At 38.1% G+C, this 27,928-nt stretch overlaps 1 protein-coding gene across 1 annotated transcript in view; it reads left to right on the top strand.

Annotated features, from left to right (window-relative positions):
• Positions 1 to 27,928, top strand: part of MTA3 (metastasis associated 1 family member 3) — a gene marked incomplete at its 3' end in the record, with an annotated part of 128,224 nt that overhangs the window by 66,905 nt on the left and 33,391 nt on the right. The window contains exons 10-16 of the mRNA XM_082047911.1: positions 2,552 to 2,626; positions 7,838 to 7,896; positions 9,463 to 9,587; positions 10,173 to 10,324; positions 10,834 to 11,056; positions 19,659 to 19,745; positions 25,147 to 25,293. Of these exons, the coding sequence (XP_081904037.1) occupies positions 2,552 to 2,626; positions 7,838 to 7,896; positions 9,463 to 9,587; positions 10,173 to 10,324; positions 10,834 to 11,056; positions 19,659 to 19,745; positions 25,147 to 25,293 (868 nt within the window). The remainder of the gene's footprint in view (positions 1 to 2,551; positions 2,627 to 7,837; positions 7,897 to 9,462; positions 9,588 to 10,172; positions 10,325 to 10,833; positions 11,057 to 19,658; positions 19,746 to 25,146; positions 25,294 to 27,928) is intronic.

Consider the following 27,928-nt stretch of genomic DNA (forward strand, 5'->3'; position numbering starts at 1 on the left):
CTCATCAACTGTTATGGGAGCTCATTTGTTGAGATTCTGCTGTCTTTAAGAACCTATGCGAATCCTAATCAACCTAAATTTTAGCTTAATTGAATTTACTTGATATACTTGAATTACTTCACATCCCAGGGTGGTAGAATGGGAAAAGACTGAATATTTTATGTTCTCCAAATATAACTATTTTTCCTAATTGTATGAGACAGCTGTTATGCTTGTTAATTCTTTGGTTTTTGTTATCAACAGTTTTCACAAATTTATAACTGTTAAATTTTGCATATGGCAGGAAAGGCCTTGGGAATCGGACTTGAACTGTTCATGGAAAACAGGAGGAACTGTTTTCCAACTTGAGAAAATTGTGGAGACATGCCTTAAAATTACCATATTCATTTTAATATACTTGATAATCCTCAGTTTTTCATGCTGATCTGATTTGAGTGGTCCATTTTTTACCCAGATTGCTGCAGAGCAAACGCTTTCGGCATTTAGGCGTCGCTTCAGCATGGGGCTGAAGGAAAAGGAAAAATAGATTGTGTTTACTAAAGAAACTGAAAATTCCTTCTCTCGATTTTTGTACTGCTCATACCTCTCTGCTAATTTTCTCCCACAAAAATGTCATGCAGCTGCTCATTTATACTTCTTTCAATTAGTGTTTAATAACACTTTGTCATGAGAGTACATTACTCTGTGGCAGTTCACAACTTCTCTGGCAGTTGAGAGCAATCTGTGGAAAATTCACATGCCCCTACAGTGTTTCGTCCTTTTAGTAAACAGAATACAGGATAGTCATGCTCAGTCTATCAAACAGGTTTTCTGGGTTGTGGATCCAAGTGTAGAAGGATTATGGTTATCCAGTCCAAACACCTTAATTACCCTTCTTGAATTGTGGATGCCTACTGAGTATATGAACATACGGGTGTCACAATCATAGTTAAAACAGATTGAAGTATTTTCTAGAGAAATGTCAAATATAATCTGTAGCTTGAATATGTTAATAAGTGTTCAGGAAGGAAAATGAACATGGAGAAGCTAAAATATACTAATTGACGATGACAGTTAGTTGGGGTGACAGTGTTTCACCTGGATGCCAGGAAGAAAATGGACCTAGAGACAGAAGTAGCTCATCACCTCATACTAGACACGTGTTTCTATCCTCTTCTTGATCTTTTCTTGGGCGCATTTCTCTTAAGGCGTAGCTTACCTGAGAAAGTAAAAAGATTTTAGGAGACCAAATGTGTTGCTATCTATTGCAACATCAGCTTATGCATTTGTCACACTGCTGCATGTTAAAAGCAAATGAACAAAATGCTGTTGTTTTCACCTGGGATTTACACACTGTAGTACACAGCCTCAGAAAGAATTCACAGCTGGGTATAGACCCAAATCCCAGCTCCTGAAAGGCTGAGGTGGGAGCAAGACCCAGTTCCTCTAAATATCTGCAAGAAAGCAGCTTGAAAATCTGCCTGTGAGCTCCTTCTTGTTGGCAGAGGCAGCTTGGTACAGTTTGTTCTTCTCATGCTTTCAGGAACCTATTGTTTTGGCTTAGGCCATGGAGAAAGCCCCAGAGTGGAGTGAATAAGGTTGGAAAGATAATGTTACCACTTCTGTATTTTCTTAGACTTCTTAAAAATCAGCCTTGTTTCTGCAAAGTAGAGAATATTAGCTTTAATGCATGCCTCTAGAAAAAAAACATGAACAAAATAGTAGCATTTTCCCAGGTTATTAAGAAAAATTGCATTAATTCTGTAAGAGAATTAGTACTTAAATGATAGGAAGAATTTATGGAGTTAAATAGGGGATTCAATGGTAATTTAAAATGACTGCTGTATGCTAAATTTTCTCCACTAAACTTAGGCTAATAGAGCTTCACTTTACCAATGAACATGTGCACCCAAAATAATTATGGTATTAATAGTCATCATCACTTGCCCCGAGTTTACACAGAGGTTTTTGTGAAATATTGTCAGTGTCACTCTTGTTGCTCGAGATAGAATTTATCTCAAGCATACTTTTGTTTCTTGTTTAATGGTCAAGAGTATGCAAAGGTTTATGCAAAACCAGTGGTATTGAATGAGCAGCTGAGTTGTTATGGGACTTGAAAAACTGTGAACTGAGTACAATAACCATTGTATTTTTTTAAGATTAAAACTATCATGAGACTCAAACACAGTCTTGTCAAGATGATTTATTTTAGTCCTGATGTTGTTCTCCATCTGATACGCTTAGTAATAGAGATATTACCCTCTGTGTTTCCTGATGGAAATCTGGATTCTGTTTTGATCATTTTGTTTAACCATATGGCTTAAACAGAACAAATTACTTTTGTAGTTGGATGTGTAATATTGTTGTAATTCTGCATCTTTATTAACTGTAAGGAAAGATTGTCTATTATTAATAGTAATATGTATTTGCATATGGATTTTAGTGTAGGGATTTAATATATTCACATTTTAGAATTCGTGTATCAACTATACTTGATTTTAACATGCGTTTAATAAAATGTGGACATTGAAGTTTCTTGGAACCACTTTAATTTATAACAAATGTTTTTCAGCTCCCTTGGAAGTCACTGACTAGCATCATTGAGTATTATTACATGTGGAAAACCACTGACAGATATGTACAACAGGTAATTTAATGGCTATTTCAGCATGAACCAGTCTGCCATGTTCTTAAAAAATCTGAACTTGTTAAATCATAATAATCCCTGTTCTTAAAAAGGAATGTGGTGGGAGGCCTATTATAATATTTTAGGCTGTAGACCAGTGGTTTTGTGCTGTTCACAGGGTGCCTTGTCAGATCCTCTGATGCCTACTGTACATTGCATGGCTGTGAAGGACTTTTTAAGCCATTTCTATTATATGCTGGTTTGTAGTGATGTGATTCCTGGGTCTGACTGCTGCACGGGGTAAGAAGGAAATGGGCTACAGGGCAAACGCTTTCGGCCTTTAGACATTGCTTCAGCATGGGCCTGAAGGAAAAGGAAAAATAGATTGTATTAGAGTGGCTGCTAATGTTATGAATCTTTTATGGACACTCCATGATAGAACATTACCTTGGCATTATCAGGATTTAAAAACAAAATTGAGAACATTCTGCACACCGTGGATGGATTCATCTTTCTGATTAAGTGTTCAGTGGTTTGGGTTGCTCTGGAGCAGAAATGTGATAAGATTGTATTGGGTACAATGAGATATTCTAAGCAGATTTAGGCAAAATTTCAATGTTGGTGCTTTTTATATAGTGCACTCTTTATATATTTACTTCCTGATTTAGATATATAAAATATTTTAAAATACTCCATTTTAATTTATGATTTAGCATTTAAGTTTGTAAATCCTTTAGCTGCTACATAATTAGAGGTGAAGTTATGTACAGAATGCTGAAAATAAATTTTTTGCAGTAATGTTTACAGCTTTGTTAGATACATTGTTGGAATTGTTCCAGATTTTGTTGCAGTGTGTCAGAAGGATAATTGCTTCACCTTGTTCTTGTTTGTTTGTAATTGTTTCTACATCATCTTGTTAGGGTATGAAAAGTGAGGGAAAAAGTCTTTCACCACGTAGTAGAGTCTCGGACTATCACTAGGATGTTTTACTTCTCTGGATAATGCAAATAGAAAATAACATGCTGTGTATTCACGCTTGCTCTTCTGGGTTTGTTTCCATTTATCTTGCTTTCAGCACTTCTTTTGCACTGTTATTTTTTAGCCTAGAAAGGTATTGGGAGCAGAGATTTGCTGTGCTGTTTTTAAGGATTGAGCAATGGATTATCTTGAAGATGAGATAAAAAGATTTTATTGATACTGAAAGCCACGGAGTAAGGATAAATTGAAGTGTAAATTGACTTCTGTCAACACTGTGAGGTTGCTCAGAGACTGATCTTGTTTCCTGTGAATTTTTTCTGAAAAACTTGCTCTGGAGTGGTTGGTAAAAGACTTGAAACTCCTTTCCTTCTTTAGGGCTTCATTGTGACTCCTTTGCTACAATGATCAAGGTGTATTGAGTTAGTGTATGCTTTTGCAGGCTTAGGTTTTTAGCCTCACGTGCAAGAAAAACACTTTTTTTTTTTTTTTTTTTTGCACTTGAGTACTCTTATAAATGCCTGTGTTTTACCTGTATTAATAACTAATTTAGAACATCCTAACTCAGAACATGGCAATACACCACAGTATTTAATGCTTTAGACATGTTCTTTCCCGGTCAAGTATGGTCATCAATAACAAAACCAGTGTAGGCCAAATACCTCATTTCTATCCAGGTTAACATTTCTGTTATCCTTCCTTACAAGAGATAAGAGCTTCATCCTGCCCTTCTTTAGTTTGTTCTGGACTGGTAAAAATAATATAGTTCAGAAAAAACTACGTCTGTAGGCTTTTTACCCCACCAGAACAAGCTGTGATAATTGAATGAATTTCAGGGAGAAAGTATGTTCAGTAAGAAAGCGGCAATTTCAGAGTAATTCTTCTCTAAATATCATCCTTGAAGGGTAGGACAGCTTGGGGGAATGGGAAGACAAAAAGGTCGATGTACATACTTGAATCTTATGCATAAAATACAGTCTCTGAATTCTACATTGGTGTGATTTAATGTGAAAATTTGCTCTTTATCTCTATTTCTTTGTGTGAATTGGCTGCATTGTGTGAGGCGTAAGAAAGGTTTCCTTACCATAATTGCTACTAAATGTTATTCTTGCTTGGTAGCTGAAAGTGGTGATTTGATTTAATGGCAGTGGAGATGCTGCTGCTACCTTCCCTTCAGAGCATGTTCCTTTCCAGCCAAGGTGAAAGCAAATACACACATTAAGGTTCTCAGCCTGTGCTGAACCTGTCTAGCAAAACTAATTCAGTCCTTGGGTAATCATTCTTGGTCATGTGGCATTTCTCATGACCACTACATTATATAGTGCCTGAGGAAGGCCAGGCAGTTCGTTCTACTGAGTGAAATGTATTCTCATTTTTTGTGGTGTTCTTTAAAAATTTGAGTCAATGCAAAAAGACTTTTATTGAGACTTCGCGACAGAGAAACAGAGAATATGTATAAGGATAACTACATGACTGTACTGCAACAATATATTACATTTCTTTCTCATTTATTTATTTCCACTGTTGAAAACAGCACTAACATAGGCAAATGGTAATTTCTTGGGATATTTGTCAGTTGATGTTTATAACAAACGTGCCTATAGAGAAATAATGTTCAGTTTCACAGATAGCTGATTAAAAGTAGTAGAGCCCAGGTGAAAAGCTGAGTTAGTGTAGCTGAACCTCCCCTACAATGCAGTCTGGAAGACTTGTTTGAAATGGTTACTGTTTAAGATCAGATGTAGTTGTTTGTTGGTTTGTTTGGTTGGTTTTTTGTGAGTTTCTTTTGTTTGTTTGTTTTTGAGCTTGTGTTTGGGTTTTTTGTTTGGGTTTTGTTTGTTTTTCAGGAAAAGCATCAGCTCTCTCTGATGCTTTGTATCTTGTCTAAACTTACTCAATTTCAACTTGCAGCCTTTAGAGTTTACCAGTTTTCAGTCTCCAGGTTTCGACAGGCAGAAGTTTCTTCTCAGAAGTTGCAACTATTTGTTGATAGTTTTGTTTCTGCATCCTTTCTTCTCTCTCAGTACTTAGAAGTTGATAGGTCAGCGTGAATTCAAGCTGTAACATTTTCTGTTGCTTTTAGAGAGCAACATTAACCATAGTTTTAGTGCATAAAAATACAGCTTATACTGAAATACCATTGTCTGATTATTTTGTAGAAGGCAGTATATGATTCACTTCAGTAAATAAAGGAAGAAAGTGATTGCTAAAATTGCATTTCTTACAACCCCATGCCGGTATTAAAAGTACGCTAAAATTTAACTAATGTGTTTAGTCACTTCTCACTGACACTGCCATCAGGGCTTAATACAGCTTCCTACAAATACCTTTACGTTATGACAGTGCTCCAAGGTTCCTTTCCTCATTTCTTTCCCTTTATTGCATTTTTCTCTTTTGCTCTGATCTTGCTAGGTGTGCAGTGAGATTTATTTGTTCTTTTTGTAGAATGGTACCGGTTTGTTATGAACCTCTGTGGAATTCATGTTGCCTGCTGACCTGAAGTCTCTCATTGCATTTTCAGTTTGAAAACAAATTCTGTATTGTTTGGTATAATATGAAAAAGAAAAAGAAACAGTTGTGGCAAGCCTGTGGCCCGAAGCTGTTAAGTGGGAGGAGTTCACTGTTGAGAGCTCTTCTGCTTGGGCTGTGGAATGTTCTTGGATTGAAAACTATCAGTTCATGAGACCTGGGGCATGCTGTTGCTGTTCTTTCTACTCGTTCTTGTAAAAACTGACTTAGGCAGGCAGAGCATAACTGTGTTTGCAGTTTTGCTATGGGCCTGTTGAAGGTAATGCAGTGCCACCAAGCATGGTGCTGGGGAAAGAGGTGTCTGTGAACAGCAAAAACCTGTAATAACCAAAAAAACCCCACCAAACCTATCTTGGAAGTAAGTGGAAAAGGGCTCTCATATTCCATGGGAATTAACTTGTGGTGGCGTGGACTTCTTAGGAGTTTATTTGTCATAGATTCCTCTTCAAATATGCTTTTTTAAAATTTAAATTAGAGTTATGGTGATGAATGGCACAGAGGCCATTTTCTGAAAAGGAAAAGAGCAGTGGTTTACATGAGGAGGCTTTACTTAGGCTACTCAACCAGTAAAGCTGATTAACCCTGTAACTCACCCCGTGGCTCAGGGGAGAGAGTCCCAAAGTGGAGTCTTTTGATGATACTTTTCTCAAGGTGGGAAGTATCTTCCTGGATTGTGAGCCTTCCAAAGATTGGATAGCAGAAAAGAGGGGTATAGCAGAGAAGATAATTGGCTGCTGTAGGAGAAATGAAGGACTGAAACACCTGATAAAGGGGGAATCTTGAGAGACAGGCACATAGCATTGATTTATTATTGCTGCATATCAGTGTTTTTTTCCTCATGTGTAATAAAATTGACTGAATTTCAACTCCTTTTCATCCCACTCCCCCCCCTTTTTTTTTCTTTCCTTCAAATGAACAAAACTAATGCCTTAAGTACAGGAAGTGCAGATAAAGAATCTTTTTTCCTTCATCTTTTACGTACAGACAAATGTTTCAGATAAACAGCAGGCTTCTGATCTCTCTGTTTCTTGTGCCACCGCCAAAAAAATGTCATCTTAGTTACTTCTATGACATATAGCAATAACTGAAACTCCTTAACATTTTAGAAGTAATACTATCTTGAGTGCAACATGTTTTGAGCTTGTTATGAGTATGAAGAAGGTAGTAATGTAGTAAATTAATAGACTATCTTAATAGTAGTGTTGCTGTCCTGCGACTGCTGTGGTCCTGAGCTACAGTTTTAATGGCACTTAATGTGTAGTTATTTCTGTCAGTGGGCTTTACTGTTCCGCTCCCTTATAGTGCTTATGAAATACCAGCCTCAGGTGGGACAGAGCATAAAAGTGTTGAGTTACACGACTGATGAGGAGCTCATTGTGTGCAATTTCACTCATTTATTTTCTTCTTATTCTGCAGTTAGAGTTAGCCACAGTGTCCTACGTGTTTATGTAGATGTAGTTTATGTGAATTGTAGTTGTCATTTTTACAGTTTTGTTGTCATGTGTGAGGCCTGTGAGTTTTACTGGGGAGGACAGTATACTATAATCTCAAACTAATAATAAAAACAGAGAACTCGTTTTTAATGGTTTTCATCTTGCAGATTTCTACACTTGTTTTGGAGGCTCTTGTGGAATCACAGAAGTAATTTAAAGTTGAGTTGTGTGCAGTTTTGTGAAACCTTGCACTTGAAAATAATAAAATATTTTAATGTGTTAATTTTTCAACTAGAAACGTCTGAAAGCAGCTGAAGCAGAAAGTAAATTGAAACAAGTGTACATCCCTACCTAGTGAGTATAACAATAGGCTTTTTTTTAATAATGTGCAAGAAAACAAGATATAATCTGTCTCTTTTATATTCCTAATTTCCTCAAGATTATGGAAGAGAAAGGATTAGAGGTGACATTCTTTTAAGTTTTCTGTGGGTATATTCAATTTACATGCATGTGAATTTCCCATTTTATGAGTGTTTGTATAAAAGAAGACCAGAATACCAAATGAAATACTTTGCAAATCCACCGTTGTCTTTTTGATGACTTGTATAAACTGCATACAATAGAGCTTCATTTCCATATTTCATACAGCCTTTTCTCCTAGCCAGATTTAATAATACCAACAGCAGACTGTTAAATTCAGTCTTCTAATCTAATCTCCAAAGAAATGTGAGTTTTAAAGCCCAAGGCTCTAATAAATGGCACCTTTTCAAAAACGCTGAACACTCTTAAGAATGTTTCCTGACCCTCTCAGGGAAGTGGCTGCTTTAGGAAAACTCGAAGATGCTCAGACTTTACGTAATGCTTTTTCAATTTAATTTCCTCGTTCAATGTGGACAGTTCAGAATGTCTGCCATTATGTTCACGGTAGAGATTAGTTCTATTGGATAACAAAACCTGTTTTGAAATGTAGGATTTTTGCCTTTTTGATCTTTCTTAATGTCTGTCTTTTGCCTTCATGTCAAGACAAAATCCATAGTCAACAGAAAGAGGGTAGGACTTCTCAAATCTTTGATAATGTGCCATCTGGGACACTCATAAGCAAATTGATTGCTAATGCTCCGTTTCAAGACTGATTTTATTGTATTTGAAATCTGAGTAGGATTGATTCTCAGAGCTGAATACCTTTTTGAATTTGAAAAAAACAAGATTCTGTCCTCAATACCAGAAAATCCCTTTCAATTAATGGTTTCTCTGGAAGGTAACTAAGCAACAGATCATAACGTGGGAGACTTAATAGTCTCTCGATCCCTCCTCCTGTACCTTGTGTCCAAGGTAATTGATAAAGAGTATTGGGAAATTGTGAAAGTGTCTCTCACTGGAAGAAGACAGGAGATGGACTTGCTGGCATTTGGAGTACAGACTTGATACAGCAAAGGTTTCTTCAAATTAGTCATTTTATCTAATCTTGAATATATTTTATGCCATGTAAAGTACCGAATAATCATCTTAGGAATCAATGTATCCAGCCTTGCACTGTATTGTGAGTATAGCTTGTCAAAAGAGTAATCAACGCCCACAAAGCTGGAGCTTTGGAAATACTATACTTAGCCTAGTGCGGAGTATATTAATTCTCTGTGAGTTAACTGACCTTAAAGTCACTGAAGTATTAGTAAGTAAATTAATCATCATAATAAAACAAAAAAAAAAATCCAAGAACAGTTCTTCAGCCTTCTCTTTACATAGCAAATCTCTTATGGTGCTGAAAGTACTAGAAAAGCATAAAAAATTGTCTTGTTGTCTAGAACAGTTTTTACAGGTGTGGTCACCACACATCAAAATTCCAAAATTAGGTGGTTTGTTTTCATGTTGAATAATAGGTTAGTAAAATCTTTAAATCTTTTTATTTTATTTTCTTTAAAGCAATAAACCAAATCCCAATCAAATATCCAGTAACAATGGGAAACCTGCTGCAGTCAATGGAGCAATGGGAGCCTCTTACCAAGCGCAGGCCTCTCTCATAGGTCGAGCTTGTGAAAGTTGCTATAGTAAGTATTTTTTTAAAAAATAAGTAGTATTTTAAAATACTAATATTATTTTTTTTAATATTAATATGACCTTTTTAAAAAACAAATGTATGTACTTCTGTTTGCATGCCTAAAATAGCAGATGATTTTCAATTATTTGTGTGGAAGAAATAAATTTTAAGTTAGAGCTGGCTTCAGCATATTTATTGAGTGTCACCATTCAAATCCACTTTCATTTGGGGGGAGGGTTGATGGTGTTTGCTTGTTTTGCTTTGGTTTTTTCCTTTTGTTTGTTTGTTTGGGGTTTTTTTGTTGGTGTTTTCCTGACTTTTATTTTAGTCCCCTGGAAGAAAATCTCATCTTGACAATACAAAGTCACTCATTTGAAATTAAGTAGGGAAGTATTTTGAAATTTCCATTTGGACTGGACTTTTGGGGTGTGTTTTTTTAAAAAATAAGCTAAACATCCAAGTCTTTATTTTTGATATGTGAAATATATTTAATATTCATATAGTGCTCTTAGGGAATAGCATCTATTACAGCATTTGGAATTATTATATTGAATGTAGCATGCACCACTTTAGCTGTGCTTTCTTTCCTCCTTAGCTCCACAGTCTCACCAGTGGTATTCTTGGGGTCCTCCCAATATGCAATGCAGATTGTGTGCATCTTGCTGGATTTATTGGAAGAAATACGGTGGCCTGAAAATGCCCACGCAGACAGATGAAGATAAACTCTCTTCCAACCAACCTACAGAGGTACAATTGTGTAGATAAGACTTCCTAAACCAAAGTGTGGTGCTTTCACAAGACTACCGTGACTTTAGTGTTTTAATGGAATGGTTTTTTTATATATGTGTTCAACTTTAGCGTTGCAAAATTTAATTTATTAACCTTTTTCCTGTCTTAAGTAGAACTGCACAGTGTGCAAGTCCTGCCATGTCTTTATATGACCAAGTCTGAGATAAAAAAACATCCACTGCATGCATTTTTGGTGGACAAATGTTATCTTGTCAATGAAATGGTGTGTTATCTATAAAACATTAATATGGCTATACTGTATCTTGTGTGGAATCACATTATATATCCACTCACAATAAAGGTCTCTACTGTGTTATAGAGCTTCTTACATAAGCCCCAGGGTTTTGCATAGTGCTTATACGTATTATTTGCGTAACCTTGTGAATTTAACCAAATCCTCTTTTTTTTCAATGCTGTTATTCGGACATAAGTGTTATGGTTTTGTTTGTTTTTGTCTTATTTTGTAGGAATCCCATGTTAGAACTCACATGTCCCGGCAGGCCACACAGGGAACTCCAGTTCGTAACACTGGAAGTCCAAAGTCAGCAGTGAAAACACGTCAAGCTTTCTTTCTTCACACAACGTATTGGACAAAACTGGCCCGTCAGGTCTGCAAAAATACCCTCCGGCTGCGGCAGGCAGCAAGACGTCCCTTTGTCCCTATTAACTTTGCTGCCATTAAGGCAGAATGTAAGATGTTTTTTTAATTCTTAGTTCTGTGTGTTGTGCTTCCCACCCATTTTTGTCTTTTAATTTTATTTTCTTTTTCAATAAACATTTCTTGTCTATATGCTTTTGCTTTTCATTTTTTTCATTTGTTCAGCATATCACCAACACATTGGATAAAGTCTGGCTGCCTTGAACAGATTTCAGGCTGGGGGAACATTTCAGTGAATTACAAGGGGAGAACTAGTAACTCATTCACTTAGAAAATTGTCATTAAAAAAAAAAAAGGGGGCAGGGAGGTGAAATCAATGCTGTGACAAAACCCATGCTTCCTACTAGGCATTGTGAAAGAAGTTCACTTTTATATTGTTCATTTATTCTTTCGCTGAACAGAAAGTACAGATCTGTACACGTTGAACTTTTTATTGGTGGCGTTGGTCAAGGAATAAGGAGCCAGGGATATGTAAGAATTTGATTCTGGCCTGTAACACCGCCCATTATTACTGTGGTGATAGCTGTGTTTATTATTTCATCATAGTTGCGTCATTGTTTGTTTGTTTGTTTTCTGTCTCTTCCAGTTTTTAATTTTAAATAAAAATCTATAGTATGCGTTCTCTTTTTGTAGCCAAAGTATAAAGAACGGGTAAATTCACTAGTAGTATGACAAAAGGTTATGAGTTGTTGTAGATAGCAATGGTAACACTGTGTGTGTAGGCGTGTAAGTTCTGCTGCAGAGTCCCTGAATATTCCAGCAGGTTTTGCATCTGCACAGAGCACGTTGTGTTACTGCTGGCGCTGTTTTGTTGTTTCCCGGTCTGCCATAGAGGCCGTTCTCAGAGCAGATGCTTGGTATTCCAAAATGAGCCGTGCTGGCTCATCGTGCCGTCAGTTGTATTAGAATTGAAGACACCTTTTTAGAATATTAGATGTTGGGTTTATAACTATGTTTAACTAGATTAACGCTAAATGTTTTCCCAGCATATTTAACTGGGATGCTGATGATGTCAGGGTTAATTGTAAGAAATTTACTCCCCAGAGGCTTAAAATCTGGTTTTGAGTCATTATTTTCCCCTTATGTACTTTAGTACCAGCCAGTCTTCATATGCACACTGTTCATCTACTTCTGCAGTCATCCAGAATTTGGTGAATATTTCTCTTTGTTGTCCTTGTACTTATTTAGTTGTCTTGTTGGCCATTTTTTTCTTCTTTCAAAGATAAGCAAGGCAGGAGCAACTTTCAGATTTAAGGAAACCATATGTCCGTTACGTGAATAAAATGGATTGTACTTTCATAGAAAAAATGTGTCTTAAGGCTGGATTGGGGTAATATTTTTAATCCATAGTACAAAGTAACAGTTATTTTCTGAGAGGAAAGCATTGTACCTTTTATGTAATTGGCACTGATTTCTGCTGAATCATGGAGGAAAATTAATTTTAGAAGTTCACTTGAATCTTTTTATTCAAATTTCTTCTCACTCACTGCAGTAACTCAGTTTGGAAGAAGGTGAAGCTTTTGTTTAAGGAAGAAAAAAGTTTCATCAAACTGTTAATCTTCATACTAGAGCAAGTGTTATATACACAGTTGAACATTAAAACAAAGGAGTGAAATGCTGAGCTTTTCAGCTGGAAATAGTCATTCTTGTATCAGACTGGTAGTGCTGTGGGCACTTCCTCTTTACTCCTTTGAATGAAAATATGCCACATCAGGTTAACATCAAGAGCAGAAAGATACTTTTATTTTCCAGCTTTTCATTACTCTTTTTACATAAAGCAAAATCTGTACCTTGCAATTTTGTCTTTTTGAATGCTGATGCTTCCTGATTACCTAATGTAGACTGGGGGAGAGAGAGGAAGATTCACAGTTGTCAGTGCTTTTTGAACACATTTGAATTATTTTTATAATAGTGGAAACCAGATGATAACCTCATTTAAGAAGTCTAACTCATGTTTCCCTTTGTGTACACACATACACACATGTATCTACACACACATATGCACATGTTCTGTTTCTGGCAATGTCTCTCTCTGTGGAATCACACAGTGCTCTTGCCTGCATCATCATTGTCCTATTCTTACTCTAGTAGCACCTAATAAGTAAGTACATAAAGAATTTGTTTTCTGTTTTTGTTCATGTACTTATATCTGGTGACCTGTGTTCAGTGCGCTCTGTAGATTTTGTTGTAACTAAACAGTGACTCTCTTCCTGAATGACTTGAATCCTTTTCTAAGGATAGCCTGATAGAACTAATTTTTACTTTTTAAAACAAATTTTTAAATGAGAGATTTAATTAACAGTAATGATTTTGTATGTTGAATATCACTGAACAATGACGAGATTGAATGAAAGGTCTGTGGTTGGTGTTACGAAAGTTACAGTCACGCTTAGATAACAGCCTGGCCAGAGTAGCAGGTTACCCATGATGTGATGTGGCGTGAGGTGGTTAGGACACCCATGAGCTCTTTTGGAATTTGTTTTCCATGTCGGTGTGCTGAAACCTGAGTTTAATCACTGCTTAGACGTTTTGTCAGACTCACCTGATGCTTTGTGTGTGCCAAATCAGTGCTTGAAAAGGTAACTGCATTTCACAACTGTATTGCAGTAGGCACCGCACCAACACTCAGAAACAATAAAATCTGAAGACAGAAGGATGGTAGAGCACTTAACCCAGCAGTGTACCAGGTTTTACGGCTTCTTAGTCTTAGGCAATTTGTTGAAGTGCCAGGTTGTAAATGAAACTAATTCCCAGTTCTGAGACAGAAAGTCTGAACAAGCCAGTCAGAGCTTGCTCATAAAATAAATTGATTTTTGCATTCCACCTGAACTCATCTGCAGATACTCCTTTTGTCTTGGAGGGGCATGGAAGCCTCTGAGGGTGCTAATCTCTGGCCCACCCATCTTTTAGGTGAAAACAGATTTCAGAAGGAGCATTTTTTTGTGATTGCAATTCCACCCACATCATCTCATGACATTTGTCTCATCAGTGAACCGTATAGGATATGACCCCTGCTTGGATGCCAGCAGGGGGTACTGGAGATGATGCGTTTGCATCCCAGTTCAGTCTGGGGATGGTCTCCAGAAGACTGAGAAGGCATGGCATCTCCTGCTAGGAGCACAATCCAGCGTGGACACCTCAAACTTTGTTCCGCCTGAAGATAATGGATGTGCTGGAGTTGTTGACAATAAACATAACCGATGGGTTTTCAGGAATAATTAGAACTGGCTGAACTGTTTCAGTAAGAGGAAATAGCCATGCTCTAAATTATGCAAAATGCATTATTTTTAGTTTGAATATATTAGACGTGTTTTTTAGAAACTTCAGCAAAACTATCTTGTCTATGGAAGGTCTGTTAATTAGGGGAAACCAAACTGCCAGTGACCGTATGGAGAAGGATTTGATCTGTCTCCGATTTATACAAGCATGTTGATATGAGCCCCGTGCATCTGTGAACCTCATCACTTCAGCACAGGAACATTTTGAGAGATTTTTTTTCTCCTGTTCAGATAAAGTTTTGCCAATATAATTATATGCATTAATTATAATAATTTAAATTTGAGTAACTGTAGTCCATCTATGTAGACATGATTGTCAGAATGTTTTCAGTGGATGTTAATATACCTGTATAATATATATATATATAGGTATCTGGAAATGGGTGTATTGTTCATTATCAAAACTTAACATGCCTTTGAATTTGCAGATTTAACAACAAGTTTGTTACACAGTACTTGCTTGTTACAACTGGTTTGATAAAACAAAAACAAGTGAAAATTCAGTAGACTGCAAAGATCTTGTTACTGATTTGCGTTGGTAAGCATACAGCCTGTGTTTTACTGACATGAAACTATACGTCCATCTGGAGTGAGTAACATTCACAAGTATTGAGTCACAAATAACTTAGTTGTTCTTGATTTTGATAGCTCTGGAAGATCTTTTGGATGCATCGAGGATGAAAGTACTTTCTCTGCTTTCTCTCATTGTCTTTGAATATAATTTATGCTAAATTCTAGTGGCCAGTAAAACAAGAACACACTAGATTTTTTTTCAGAGTTTCTAACAACAGAATTCAGAGAATTACAGAGCACAATAGATCCATTAGATAATCTGAATTTTTGATAGAGATATGGTGGAATATGAAAGAGAAATAACTCCCCAATGAGAGTCTTCACTCTTTATAAAGATCTACAAATCTAGTTTTTAAAAAAGATATAATTTAAAAAAACCCTTTCAAATCTAAAAGAACAAACCTCACTTGCTATCATCTTCTTCATAGCATTCCGGATTTTATTGACTTGTGTAATATCCACAGCAGTCATCACTTTTCTAGGTTAAGAACTTGGTTTAAAACCTCATAAAAAAATCTCTTTCACGCTGGGGTTTGTAATGTTCCCTGTAGTTTTGCTGATTGTGCTGTTTACTTGTTAGGGTTATGGTGCCCCAGATTACATACACATGAAGATACGGCTTTCCCATCATTTTAGAGAGGGTCACGTGAGGTGTTGCATTTTCATCCTATCATTGTCATTTCTAGTAGTCTGATTCGAATTTTTTTTTAAGTGTCTGCTCTTGAGTATTGTTTAGATGTTTTTTAGAAAGCTGTTGACACTCCATAAATTCTCTTCTTTGTGGTGGTGGTATAGCACTCATCATTGCATCTGTATGTTACAGTCATTTTACCCCTTAAGAATTAATATACATTTGCTGTTTGATCCTGCTGATATCCTTTGCAATCATTTTTACCTTTGATTACTGTCAGTAATTTCTTATCAGGAAACTTCTAACTCCCTAATCACCTCTTTTCCTGATCTTTCATATGTTGACCAGCATAGATCCTTTGGCAATTGTACAGACGATTGATTTTAATCAGGTGATAATCCCTGGACAAAAACTTCTCTTTCACCCTGTTACAGCTGGACAGCGATGGTATTTGGTGACACAGTTTCACAGAATGTCAGGGATTGGAAGGAACCTCAAAACATCAGCTAGTCTAATTCCCCACTGGAGCAGGAACACCCAGATGAGGTTACACAGGAATGTGTCCAGGTGGGTTTTGAAAGTCTCCAGAGAAGGAGACTCCACAACCTCCCTGGCAGCCTGTTCCAGTGTCTGTCACCCTCACTGAGAAGTAGGTTTTTTTCTTGTCCAAAAAATATCTGTCTCCAAGAATGCAGACTCCACAGTTTCTCTGGGCATCTGTTCCAGTGTCTGATCTGCTTCACAGTAAATAACCTTACATCTAAGCAAAATTTCCCATCACCCAACTTGTGCCTGTTGCCACAGACAGCAACAGCATGACTACCTACCAGGGAGGTGTCACGGCCCCAAGCTTGACAGTGTTCAAGAAGAGACTGGACAACACCCTCAGACACATGGTGTGAACTGTGGGGTTGTCATGTGCAGGGACAGGAGTTGGACTCGATGATCCTTGTGGGTCCCTTCCAGCTCAGGACATCCTATGATTTGGTGATTCTGTCTTCATGCACCTCCAAGCAGTGTCTGGCTCGGTCTCCTCTCTGCTTTGCTGTGATGCAGTTACAGGTGGCAGTCAGGTCTCCCCATGGCCTTCTCATCTTAAGGCTGACCAGGCCCATTTCCCTCAGCCCCTGCGTGTGTGTTTTGTACTCCATCCCCAGCCGGCTGGGTGACTCCAGGAACTGGGCTTGCTCCGGTATGTCCCTGCCTCTCTTGTGGTGGGGGATCCCAGAACCCAGCGCAGGGCCCGTATGCGGTTTTGGGGGTGCGGAGGGGAAGGGCTGCTCCCTCGCCCTGCTGCCTGCCCTCAGGCCAGGATGGCCAACCTGGAGCCGTCTGTCTTGCTGCAAGGACACACTGTGGCATAATGTGAACACACTAAACGTGTTTTCCCTTGACAAGGTCATTTTTGGCTCCCTTGATGTTTGCATATTTAACTGTTCTTCTCTATTAATAGTTCGCCCCTTTTGCCAGTCTGCAGACCTGCTTACTGAAGAATGTTACCACGTTTGCTGTGTTTTTGTTCCCTTGAACCGAGAGCAGTTTAAGAGTTAGTTAAACACCAGTAGTGTGCGTGCTCAGCAGTTTCTGTTTGGATGGATTCCACCTGCTCCTGGTAACTTGTTTTTATTCATTAACCAGTTTGTTTTGAAACATTTCCTATGGACACTTTGGTGTGACACAGTTCTCACACTTGTAAAAGGTTTTGGGAAGTGAGCTACTCACACTTTACTCATGAAAGGATTTGGGAAGTGAACTTCATGTGCAGTGAGCACTGATGCAGAGAATTAATTCAGCTTCTCTCCCATGCCTTTATCTTTCCTGTGTATTTTCCTCATACCTTTATCATCTCATATTGCTACAGGCACTAGCACACTTTCTCCTTTTGAAATGTTTGAAAAAATACACTATCAAATATAATACTCCAATTACTGGGTTTTAATATTTTTTTTCCTCATATCTGTTTCTCCACTGTTTCACTGATCTCACTGAGAATTTTAGTGTTCATGTGTAAGCCCATATTTGATTTTAGGACTTGGTTTTAGTTCTGTTTTTGCCAAATTTGTACCTAAATTTTACTCTATGTTTTTACACTTGAGAGTGATACACGGTCTAACTTTTGTGGTTTTCCGTATGTAGTGCATAAAGATCATAATCTTTATGATACCTTTTATGGGTGTACTATATTGTGGATTAAAGTTTGCTGCTGTTAAACATATTTAACTATTTTAATAGATAGGTGTGCTTTGGAATACCCACCTAGTACCTTTGGTGAACATGCTTTGCCTCAGGCATGGGAACTGTGTTCTCTTTGCAGTCTGTATTCTCAGTCAGTATATTAATATCTTGGCACGATTCAATGTCGTTTTTTACAGTGAAGACATAGATGGAAAATTTTTTTCATAATTACTTCTTAGGCGATGCTTCGCTGTTCCCAGAGTAACTATAAAATACACGCTGTGTAGTCTGTGCTTATTTTACTAAGGGAGACAGTGGAGACACATCATTCTACTCTGTGACTTAAAATATTTCAAGCATTGTGGAATATTAAAAATATTCCAGGCACCAGGTTCAGTGCATTTTTTTCAATGAGAACAGTATATTTTATTATTAAGATAAAATAGTAAAGTACTTAATGTATACAGCATCAGGGCTTTGGAACCTTTGGGCTGCCCAGATACCAGCTGGCATTTCCAGAATTTCAAGTAGATTTCTTAATAAATTGAAGTAAGTTGTGCATTGTCTCATGCATTGAGACATCTGTGAGTGTACTGAAATACTCAGTCATTGCTGATTATGTGACCTACATGACTTTTGCACAGAACTAGATAAAATAAATGAAGAGATTGTATTGTAAATAGTTCCATATAGTGTCTTACCTTCTTTGTATGACTATGTCCTCCATCTTGCATGCTGGAATAAAGCAAGCAGGAACATTTTGGTAACACATAAGGTGGAGACAAAGTAGAATTACAATTATTATACTCTGTAATACCTACCTCCTGTAAAGCTTGTTAGAAAGTGCAGTTCTGCATGTGCATGTGTGAAACCTATACAAAGAAAAGCGTACATATAGGTATGTATATGTGGGAAGTAATTCCATGTGAGAGAACTCTAGATCTACACAATCAACATATGAACATAGCTTTGTACAAAAGGGAAAACCTGTGTTCTAGGGATACTGGAAGCTCTATATGGGGATTACGTATGTGCCTTGGAAGACAGATAAGCAAATTGTTCTGAGTAGTTTAAAAAAAAGAGAAGATGGTACAGTTCCAGTAGTCTGGAAACGATTTACTGAAACCTGGTGAATTTTAGTGAATTTTTGCCTTAGGTCAACTGACTATGCTATCTAAGCCTGAACCTCTTCATAGGAACGCTTCTGTGTGTAGGGCATTGAAACAGATTCTCTGCTTGTGTATTCACAGTGCCTTTAAAGGTGTGAGTTTGCAGTTGTAGCATCAAATTTGAGGTGGTTACTGACCTGCTTATTTTCATTTACTTTGCAGGAAGTTACAATCTTTGAGACCTTTGAGCTCTGTCATACTTGATTACAATTGACAACTTTCTTCAAAAGTGTATAGTAAAGGGTTGTTTGGTTTGGTTGTTGGTGATTTGGTTGGGTTTTGGTTTTTTTAAGCTTCATGTTCCCATGATAGCCCACATGTTCTGTGTTACCTATTAAGAAATATATGGATCACCATATCATGAGAGCAAGACGTGACAAATCAGTGGTCCCAACTTTAAATCCTTCTTACCTCCATTACCCTGTTTCAAGCCAGACAAGCTTGTAGAAAGTAATGAAGAATTCAGTGTGGATTATTTGTAATAGTCGGAGCAGCTTTTATTTTAGTACTCATGTTTTCATCTGTTTCATTTGCCTAGCTGTCTCCAAAAAAGCCTTTTTAAGCAAAAACTGCAATGAAATTTGTGTTACAATTTGCATTAACTTTTTAAAACCAACCATCACTTGGATGAGGACATGGCCTGCCTTTAAGTAGCCGTCATTATTAGCGCTGATGAAAAAAAGAACATGTGCTAAAAGGAAAAAAAGACATTTGTGGCAAAAATGCAAGTCAGAAACTGGTTGGTGCATCCTAATTATATTTGACATGGTAAATATTTAAACTGAGTTTTATTCTTTAAAATTCTCAGATGCAGATCGACACTTTGAACTTGCTGGAAATCCTCTGAAGATAAAAAGCACCAGAAAACCACTGTCGTGTATCATTGGCTATTTAGGTGCGTATCCAGAGAATAACAAACTAAATGAATGTTCACCGTGTACTGATACTAAAAAATCCTGTATGCATAGAATGAGAGAATTTCACTTTTAGTAACAAGAAAAATTAATAAAAATTCTGGTCTGCTATCAGTTGCAAAACTGCATGATTGGACTTGCAGGATGTAGGCAGAAGGCCGCCTGATACTGGTTTAAAATGGCAGAGTGAAAACTGATGTAATTTAGAATGTGAAAAATAGACAGGTAGTCTAAATTAAAAAAAAAAAAAAGGCGCTCAAATGAGAGATTCTCAGTATGCTCAGTGCTGCTCTACTGTGCCCCTGGAGTCTATTTGTAATACTTCTACATATTTGAAAGGAGGAGACCTCAGTCATGCTAAGACACTGTTCGTTTAATTTGATGGCAGAATTTTAAAAGATATGGTGAAATCTCTACTGGAATCACAGCCAAGATGATGATGAACTCACCTAAGATAAGAGGGAGAGGAGAAATTTTAGTAATTGTGATTCCTTATTTAAAAAATGAAAATTGTCCTCTTTGCAAGGAACCACCACTGACCATTAAATATTTACACAGTCATAAGAGTTGAGATACCCCAGAGGCTTTTTATTAATCCTTGAATATAGAAATGAAACCGTTGATCAGATAAGCAGTGAATAATTCTGTACTCTATTAATCCCATTTGTCAGAAGTGAAGCTGAGGGTAGAAGTCAGTCTAGATGTTTTGCTCAAAAGTTCAATCAACATGACGGGTTTTTTTATACTAGAGCGAAGCAAACAATAATAGTTTATTGACTTACTGAAATAGAATTCAGCTATTAATGAGCTGTACTGTTCTTCCAGAACATCAATTTTAACAAAATCCAAACTTAGAAAAGTCGGTAATGAAGTATTATAGCCACTCTCACTGAATTTTGATTCCTTCTGCCCTGGAGTTTAAGAAAAAAGCCAATGATAGTTTTCCTGCGGGCATCTCAGCTCTTTTTGTTGCGTACGTTGTCATTTTGGTGAAGGAGGAAAGGATTGCTTTGATTGACCCGGTGGAGCTGTGGTTGCAAGGGGACAATCTGTCAGGAGGCAGATGGTTCATCTGGCTGACCCCGTCTGTGCAGTCAAAGGAAGAAATGGCAACAGGTGTAATCTTGGAAGATACCGCATCTTTTTAGTGCCACGTTATTTAGCCAGCAAGGGGTCGTTTTGATACATCTGGGAGCATAAGTCTGTAGGTTTGTTGGAAGTGAAAGGATGAACAGTGTCAGATAGGGTTATGTCTGCTTGGGTGAAGGTTTTGTAGATGATTACAGTGCTAAAATATGCCAGGTATCTGTAGAGTCTGCTTAGCATTTGACAGCACGGGAAGTGAAGTTATCTTACTATGGTTGAAGGTAAATAGTATGTGTTGCAGGGATATGAAGTGTAGCCAGCGTAGTTACAGACGTACATCTGAATTAGCTGTGTAAGGATGGCTAGAAAATATGGTTTTGTTTGCTGTCTGGCTTGGTGGGGTTTTCAGTTTAGTTCGTGATGGTTTTTCATTTGTTCGGGATGTTTGTTTGCTTGTTCCAGTGAATAAGTAATGCTTGCATTACTTTTTCTTATAAAATTTAGTATTAATTCTCATTTTGTATCTTATACAGGAGGCATTTGGTTGTTTGAAATTTCTTCCATGCAGTTCCCACAGACATTTACTGTAATATAGTTAACTGTGCCTCCCAGGGCGCTGCTGTTCTCAGCCCTGTTGGTAAGGCAGAGAGGATTTCGGTGCCCTGCATATCCTTGGTCATCGTGTCCTTTTATCCCTGTTCTGCTTTTTGGTTGTCAGTTCCATAGGTGAGGTAGGCTCAGCATTAAAAGCAGTCCCTGTCCTGCAGGGATCTGGGGCTAAACCCCTCTGGTCTCTTCAGTCATTGCTGTGCTTACTGAGCAAACCACCTAAGGTGAACCCCTGGCTAATTAAATGCCCTATATTGGGGGTGTCAGACTCATTTTCACCAGGGGCCACATCATACTCGCAGTTGCCTTCAAAGGGCCAAGTGTAATTTTAGGGCCATATAAATGTAGGACTAGTTACATCCAAGATGCTTATTTAAGTCACTCAGTAGGAGACTTCATTTTTTTTCTTGGATTTTTTTTTTTTTTTAACTTAGTGACATTAATTGAAATGGAAGACATTTTTAGAGTTGTTATTGCTATTTACCTCTTTGAGGCTGCAACCTGGTCTTATAAAAAGTGGTTCTTAATATGTAGTTCAGGTTTCTTACTCGTGTTTGATTTTTATTTCAGAAATGATTGTACAGTCTGAATCTGGCTGAATGGTTATTTGTTGTTTAACTGAAAGGGATAGTTTGGATTATCTGGATGTTACAGTTAGTTCTCTGAATTAGCAGAAAGTGCTGGTGGCTAGAGGATTTTCAGTGAAGTACTGAGCAATACCACAATGGTAACAGCAGGAATTAAAACATCCATAATTACTATTATGCCATAATACAGTAATATGATGGGATAATATAGTTCAGGAAGGACTCAACCCCTTGAGAAGTGGTCCTAGCTGTTAAAGTTCCTTTCTTGAACTTCAAAGGGGAGCTTGGTCTTGCTACCTTCCTTTACCACAGAAAGAGAAAAGACAGCCTTTGAGGTAAACTAATGGGGGATTAGTGGCATCCAGGCTGAGGAAAAGTTGATGGAAGGAAATGCTCATCCTGAAAATATAAAATTACATCTCCTATACACTGTAGATGGCAGGGGTTTAAGTGTTCTCGAATGTTGATCCAGCTGCTGGGATTATTGTGGATACTGCTGGAGCTCTTTGGCAAATAAGGGGATATTTTATTGGTATTAGACCTGAAAATTAATAATTTCTTTCAGAAAATTGGAGCAGATTGCCAAATGAGCCTTTTGGAATCCAAAATCCAATAATCTTAGCAAATGGCACAAACCTTTCTATTTCAGCCTAAAGTTTTGTTTCAGCAGTCAGTAGTGCTCATGACATTAATCATGCTTCTGTTCCCATTTTAGTAAAGAAGCAAAATAGACATTTGTTCTCCATAACATGAAAAAAGGGCCATGCCATGTAATCCGTTGGGAGCTTAGTGTTCCTAAACTCTTTTATTTGAAAAAGCAGATGAGTACTGTGGTGAGTGGCAGTAAAAAGCTCTCATCTGAAGTGGTGAGAAGATCGGCAACATCAAACTAGCCTTGGCATGCACACGCGAATCTGCAGGACTGCTCCCAAGCAATTTAGCTGCACCCTATTTCTGTGTTTTACTAACGCCAGCCCAGTGCGTTGCCATACTCCACTCTTTCTAATCTGACCCTCTTGAAGCATCTTGGATGAGGGTGTTCACGCTTTGAGACTATGGTTGCAAGCTCTGACCAAAGCAGTGGTTAACAATTAAGCGAAGTCTTTTCAAATATGAAAGTCATTGGCATTGTCTCCTCGTGGCATGCGGTTCCCGCTACAGCCTGACCGGGTCATTGTAGCCGTCCTGCTTCTTTCCACCTGTGTGGACACTAATGAAAGTGTTTGGCTGGTACCACCTTTCTATTTCTGCCTTTTAAAGGTTTTTGTGGCTGTTATGGCGGCACCCCCAGCCCTCCCTGCAGCCACGGCTGGTCCCCATTTGGGGTGCAGGGTTTGGCACCTGCAGGCTGCGTATGAAGGCTTGCGGGGGAGTGAGAGCCTGAGGCCAGTCCAGCGAGCGCTTGCACGTCAGGGTCCCTTGGTGTTTCTGAAAGAGGAAAAGCTCTGCTGCTGCAGGAGGCTTTGTGCAGTGGTTTTTGTTTCTCCTGTGTGATAGTTGTGAATAGCAGTGGATAGCCTCCTCCTTGGGTACCTGGCCTCATCTAAAACGATTTTGAATGTTCCCAGCATCTGTGCTTTATTTTATAAACAGAAAAGCAGAAAGAAGCACTCTTTGGGAGGTGCAAAACCAGACTACAAATGAGAAAGAACTTCATTTTTGTCTACTGATTGTACTCTGGAGGAGACTGAGGGGAGACCTCATGGCAGCTATGGCTTCCTCACAAGAGGAGGAGGAGGGACAGGCACCGATCTCTTCTCTCTGGAGACCAACAACAGAACCCGAGGGGACGTCAGGAAGACGTGCCAGGGGAGGTTCAGGTTGGACATTAGGAAAAGGTTCTTCCCCCAGTGGGTGGTGGACACTGGAACAGGCTCCCCAGGGAGGTGTCATGGCCCCAAGCCTGACAGTATTCAAGAAGAGACTGGACAACACCCTCAGACACATGGTTGTCACATGCAGGGACAGGAGTTGAACTCAATGGTCCTTGTGGGTCCCTTCCAATTCAGGACATTCTATGATTCTGCTCCCCTTGGACAGCTGACTCTCCAGATCCATCTCCCAGCCCCTCTGCCCTCATGGTCTCAGTCCAGAGGTCTCTTCTGCTCTGTGGGGAAAACAGGTGTCTGGCCAAAATTGGGCTGCAAACACCTCACAGCCTGTGCAATGCTGGGATGCAGTGCCCCATAGCTGTGTTGGAGGGATGGGCGCCTTCTTTCAGGCAGCCTGGCTTCCCTCACAAATTCAGGTCTGTCTGAGGACATACACAGTGGTGACATTTTGAACCCAAATATGTGATAGGAGTAAGTTAATTGTTTCAGCAAGTTCCTGGGGAAGGACAAGCAGACTCTGCTAAGGCTTCTTTTCCCTGGTTTTATCTGAGAAATTTCCATACAGCTGGCCAGAAGCATTTCACTGTCTCTTACCTTTCTTCCTCCTCCAAAATAATCCTGCTTTGTGAACTGTATTAGATACTTGGGGTTATTTGAAACTCCCCCATAATGATTCTGCATGGGAGTCTGGCAGTACCTGGAGAACTGAACTTAATGATTTTAAAGAACACTCTTAATGATTTTTCTCTTCCTGCTGAAGTTTTGAGGTAGTTTCGGCTTCAGAGCCCTTCTGTGGCCAACTCCCTGGTCGCTTGTGTTTGGGAAGATCCTTCAGAGCTTGTTATAGTGACAAAAAATTGAATAGCTTGAGGTATCAAGGTGATTTCACTGTTGTAAAATGCTTTTGTTTTCTTGCTAAAGACCTATAGGTGTGTAGCTCCAATGCAAACCTCCAAAGGGCAAAAAAAAATTAAACATAGACCTTTTTCAGATTGATTTGTATTATCTCTTCAATCTCTGAAATCCTTACACATCTACACCATAGTATCAAAGCTGGGCAATCTAAAGTGAAATAGAGGTTTTTCTTGGGGGGAACTGTAGGTATGAAGACATGCACCAATTGTTATTCAAGCTCCTGTAAACACTCTCATGCTGAAGAAACCTTTGTGGAAATACAAATGTAAATGTAATATGTTGAATAGGCTATTTTTATTTATTTATGTATTTAAAAGTATTTACAATCTCTCTCTCTCTTTTGTCTCAAACAGAGATTCATCCTGCAGTGAAACCCAATGTAATCAGGTCAACACCAAGCCTTCAAAGTCCAAGTGCAAAACGACTGCTTGCACCCCCCAATCACTCTTCACTAAGTATTTTGGGAAAAAGAAACTACAGCCATCATAATGGTCTTGATGGTATGTGAAGGAATATAGAAGGAATGTTCTTTAAGTCTCTGAATTGCAAAACTTTTTGTGGACCTGAGATGACATTACATAAAGGGGTACAGGCAGACAGAAATGTAAGATACGGAAAGCATATTTATAACATTGATCCTTAATGCAGTGAATGGTGATGGTTATTCATTGAATATGCAAATAGTAATGCAATCTCTTACAAAAACTACTTTTACCATTTTTCTTACTAATATTGGTAGAAAAGAACAAGAAAAAAAAAACAAATTTGTGAAGGCAGAGATGCAACAAATGCGTTATTTTGATTTATTGCATTGCATTTTTATTTTAAGAAATATTTTGCAGAGATATGCAAGACCATTTGAATCACTCTGTGTGAAATTACTTGATACAGAGATAAATTGCTAAATACTGGACCTGCTAGTTTACAGCCAATCTCTTTGGCTAACACAGCCTAGCCCATATTCTCAACGGTGTGATTGGTAATAGAGGGAAAATAGCTTGTGATATCTTGGATCCCAAGACCAGTGTCACAGGGTCAGTTGAAACAATGAGCAGTCCTGGCATTACAGACTGATGGAAGGTGGGAGCTCCTTAGAAAAGCGACTGTCCCGCATTTATACCACTGCAGAGGAGGTGGGAAAGGGTGTGTCACAGAAGTGCAGGGGAGGCTCTGCCTGCACATGTGCAGCACCAGAGGTGATGTTTAAACCTGATGTGTGCAACCACTTCATTACAGTATGGTACAAATGGAGAGCAGATACGAACCTGTGCAAAAAGAAAAAAAAAAAAAAAAAAGGATGGAAATTTGTGGGTAAGGCTAACTTTTCTCAAATACCCTTTTATTTTGAGAAGTGACTCTGTACTACTGATTTTTTTTAAAAATATGTTTTAAATTATTACCAAAAAGAAAGATTTTCAACTGGAACTGTGAACAGTTTTACCTCGTGTCCAAGTAAGAGGAGAATCCAACAGGATGTCATTTGTTTGCACATAAAAGAAATACCTGTGTTCCTGAACTCTCCTTTGGTGAGATGTAACTTCTGTAAACCATTAGCTTGTTTGTTCTGTATTGGAATAAGGTTGTTGAGATTAGAAATCTGAAAGAAGTTAGGCTCTGAAATAGACTGTTTAGGACATGATCTCCATGAAAGAGGTGGCTATTTTCATACTTCACAGAATAGGTTGAGGTAGAAATGAGGAGGACTCCCTTTTAGACAAGCTAACAGAAATACTATTCCAAATACAGGAAGGAAAACTCGATCCGTTATCCATCATCTTCTCATAATGGTTGTGTTTCTCTGTCATTGCCAATGCTATTTGTATCTTGCAGTGAAAAGATCTGCTGTACAGTTAACAATGCCTAAATAGAAATGACTGCATACTTTGACAAAAAGTGCACATTTAGTATCCAGAGAAGAGAGGATGGTTTGGTCCTCTGCTCAGTGTGCAAACAGCCGCTGCACTGTAGGCAGATGACGTACGTGGCAACACGAGCTGTTTGGTGGACCGAGATGGCAACCGTGTGACTCTTTACTTAGATAAAATGATGATGCTGTTGATCGGCATAGCCATAAATGCTGAATTTCCGTGGCAGCTTTTGAGCGTGAAGTTCTGCAGGGATGGTCTGGTTTTTAATTGGTGGGAATGTAAATGAGTACTGGCCATTAGACTGCACTCCCTGCAGGAGCTTTGAGTGATGAACAACCTTCACCTGGAAATAACAATGGTGTTACATTTCTACTGCAGAGAGGGCTGTAGCAATAAGTTCAAGGGAAATATTGTTATTATAGTGTCCCTATAAGGAGGCATGCTTGGAAGTATTTATATTTTTTCTTCTATTTAGTGTGTATATTCCAAGTGAAGAGTTTATAAAACCAGTCATTACCCACACTGATTAGTTTGTATCAAACAGTCAGCTAACTGTGTTAAGGCAATTTGCACAAAATAACATCTAATTTGAAAAATTAGCATTGAGAACTGAAAGTCATTGCTTTAGGAGATAACAATTTCTGCTTATCTATTTTCTGTGAAAACATAACCTTCTGCATATATCCTAAAGAACTGAAATCTGTATTTTGTTAGTGTAAAAATAGCTGGTTTAGTATTTAAAAGTGTCTATTTCAGTTCTTATGCTAGCTCTTGTCTTTAGTTAAAAGCCTGCAAAGTGTAAATAAAATGCAACGAAAAAGCAACAAACCAGTAGTAATGATACTCAACAGCATAGATCCTCTGTTCCTTTTGACTTAAAAACTATTTCCTTTAATATTTACCATTTAACCCCTTCTCTGATTATTGGTAAATATCAAATACATTTTGGGGCTGTAATTTATCCAGCTTCTTTGCAGTATGCAGCAAAAACTCCATGACCAGATCAACTTGGGAAGTGGTGGTTTCGGTGTAATTGCACTGACCACAGTGTGCTAGTTGCATAATGAAAGGTTTTGCCAACCTCTGGAGTTTTTTGTTACTATAAATGTACTAAAAAGCTCTTTTGGTTCCTAAATACTATTGATCGTTGCAGGGCTTATTGCATTTTGTCAATTAACCGTATCCAGAAAGCCAGCTATGCAGATGATCTATTCTGTCTTTCAATCAGTGCTTTGATGAAATGAACAAACAAAAAGGAGCACAGTGG

This window comes from Streptopelia decaocto (genome assembly GCF_964273445.1).
Source record: "Streptopelia decaocto genome assembly, chromosome: 3".
NCBI classification, from domain to species: domain Eukaryota; kingdom Metazoa; phylum Chordata; class Aves; order Columbiformes; family Columbidae; genus Streptopelia; species Streptopelia decaocto.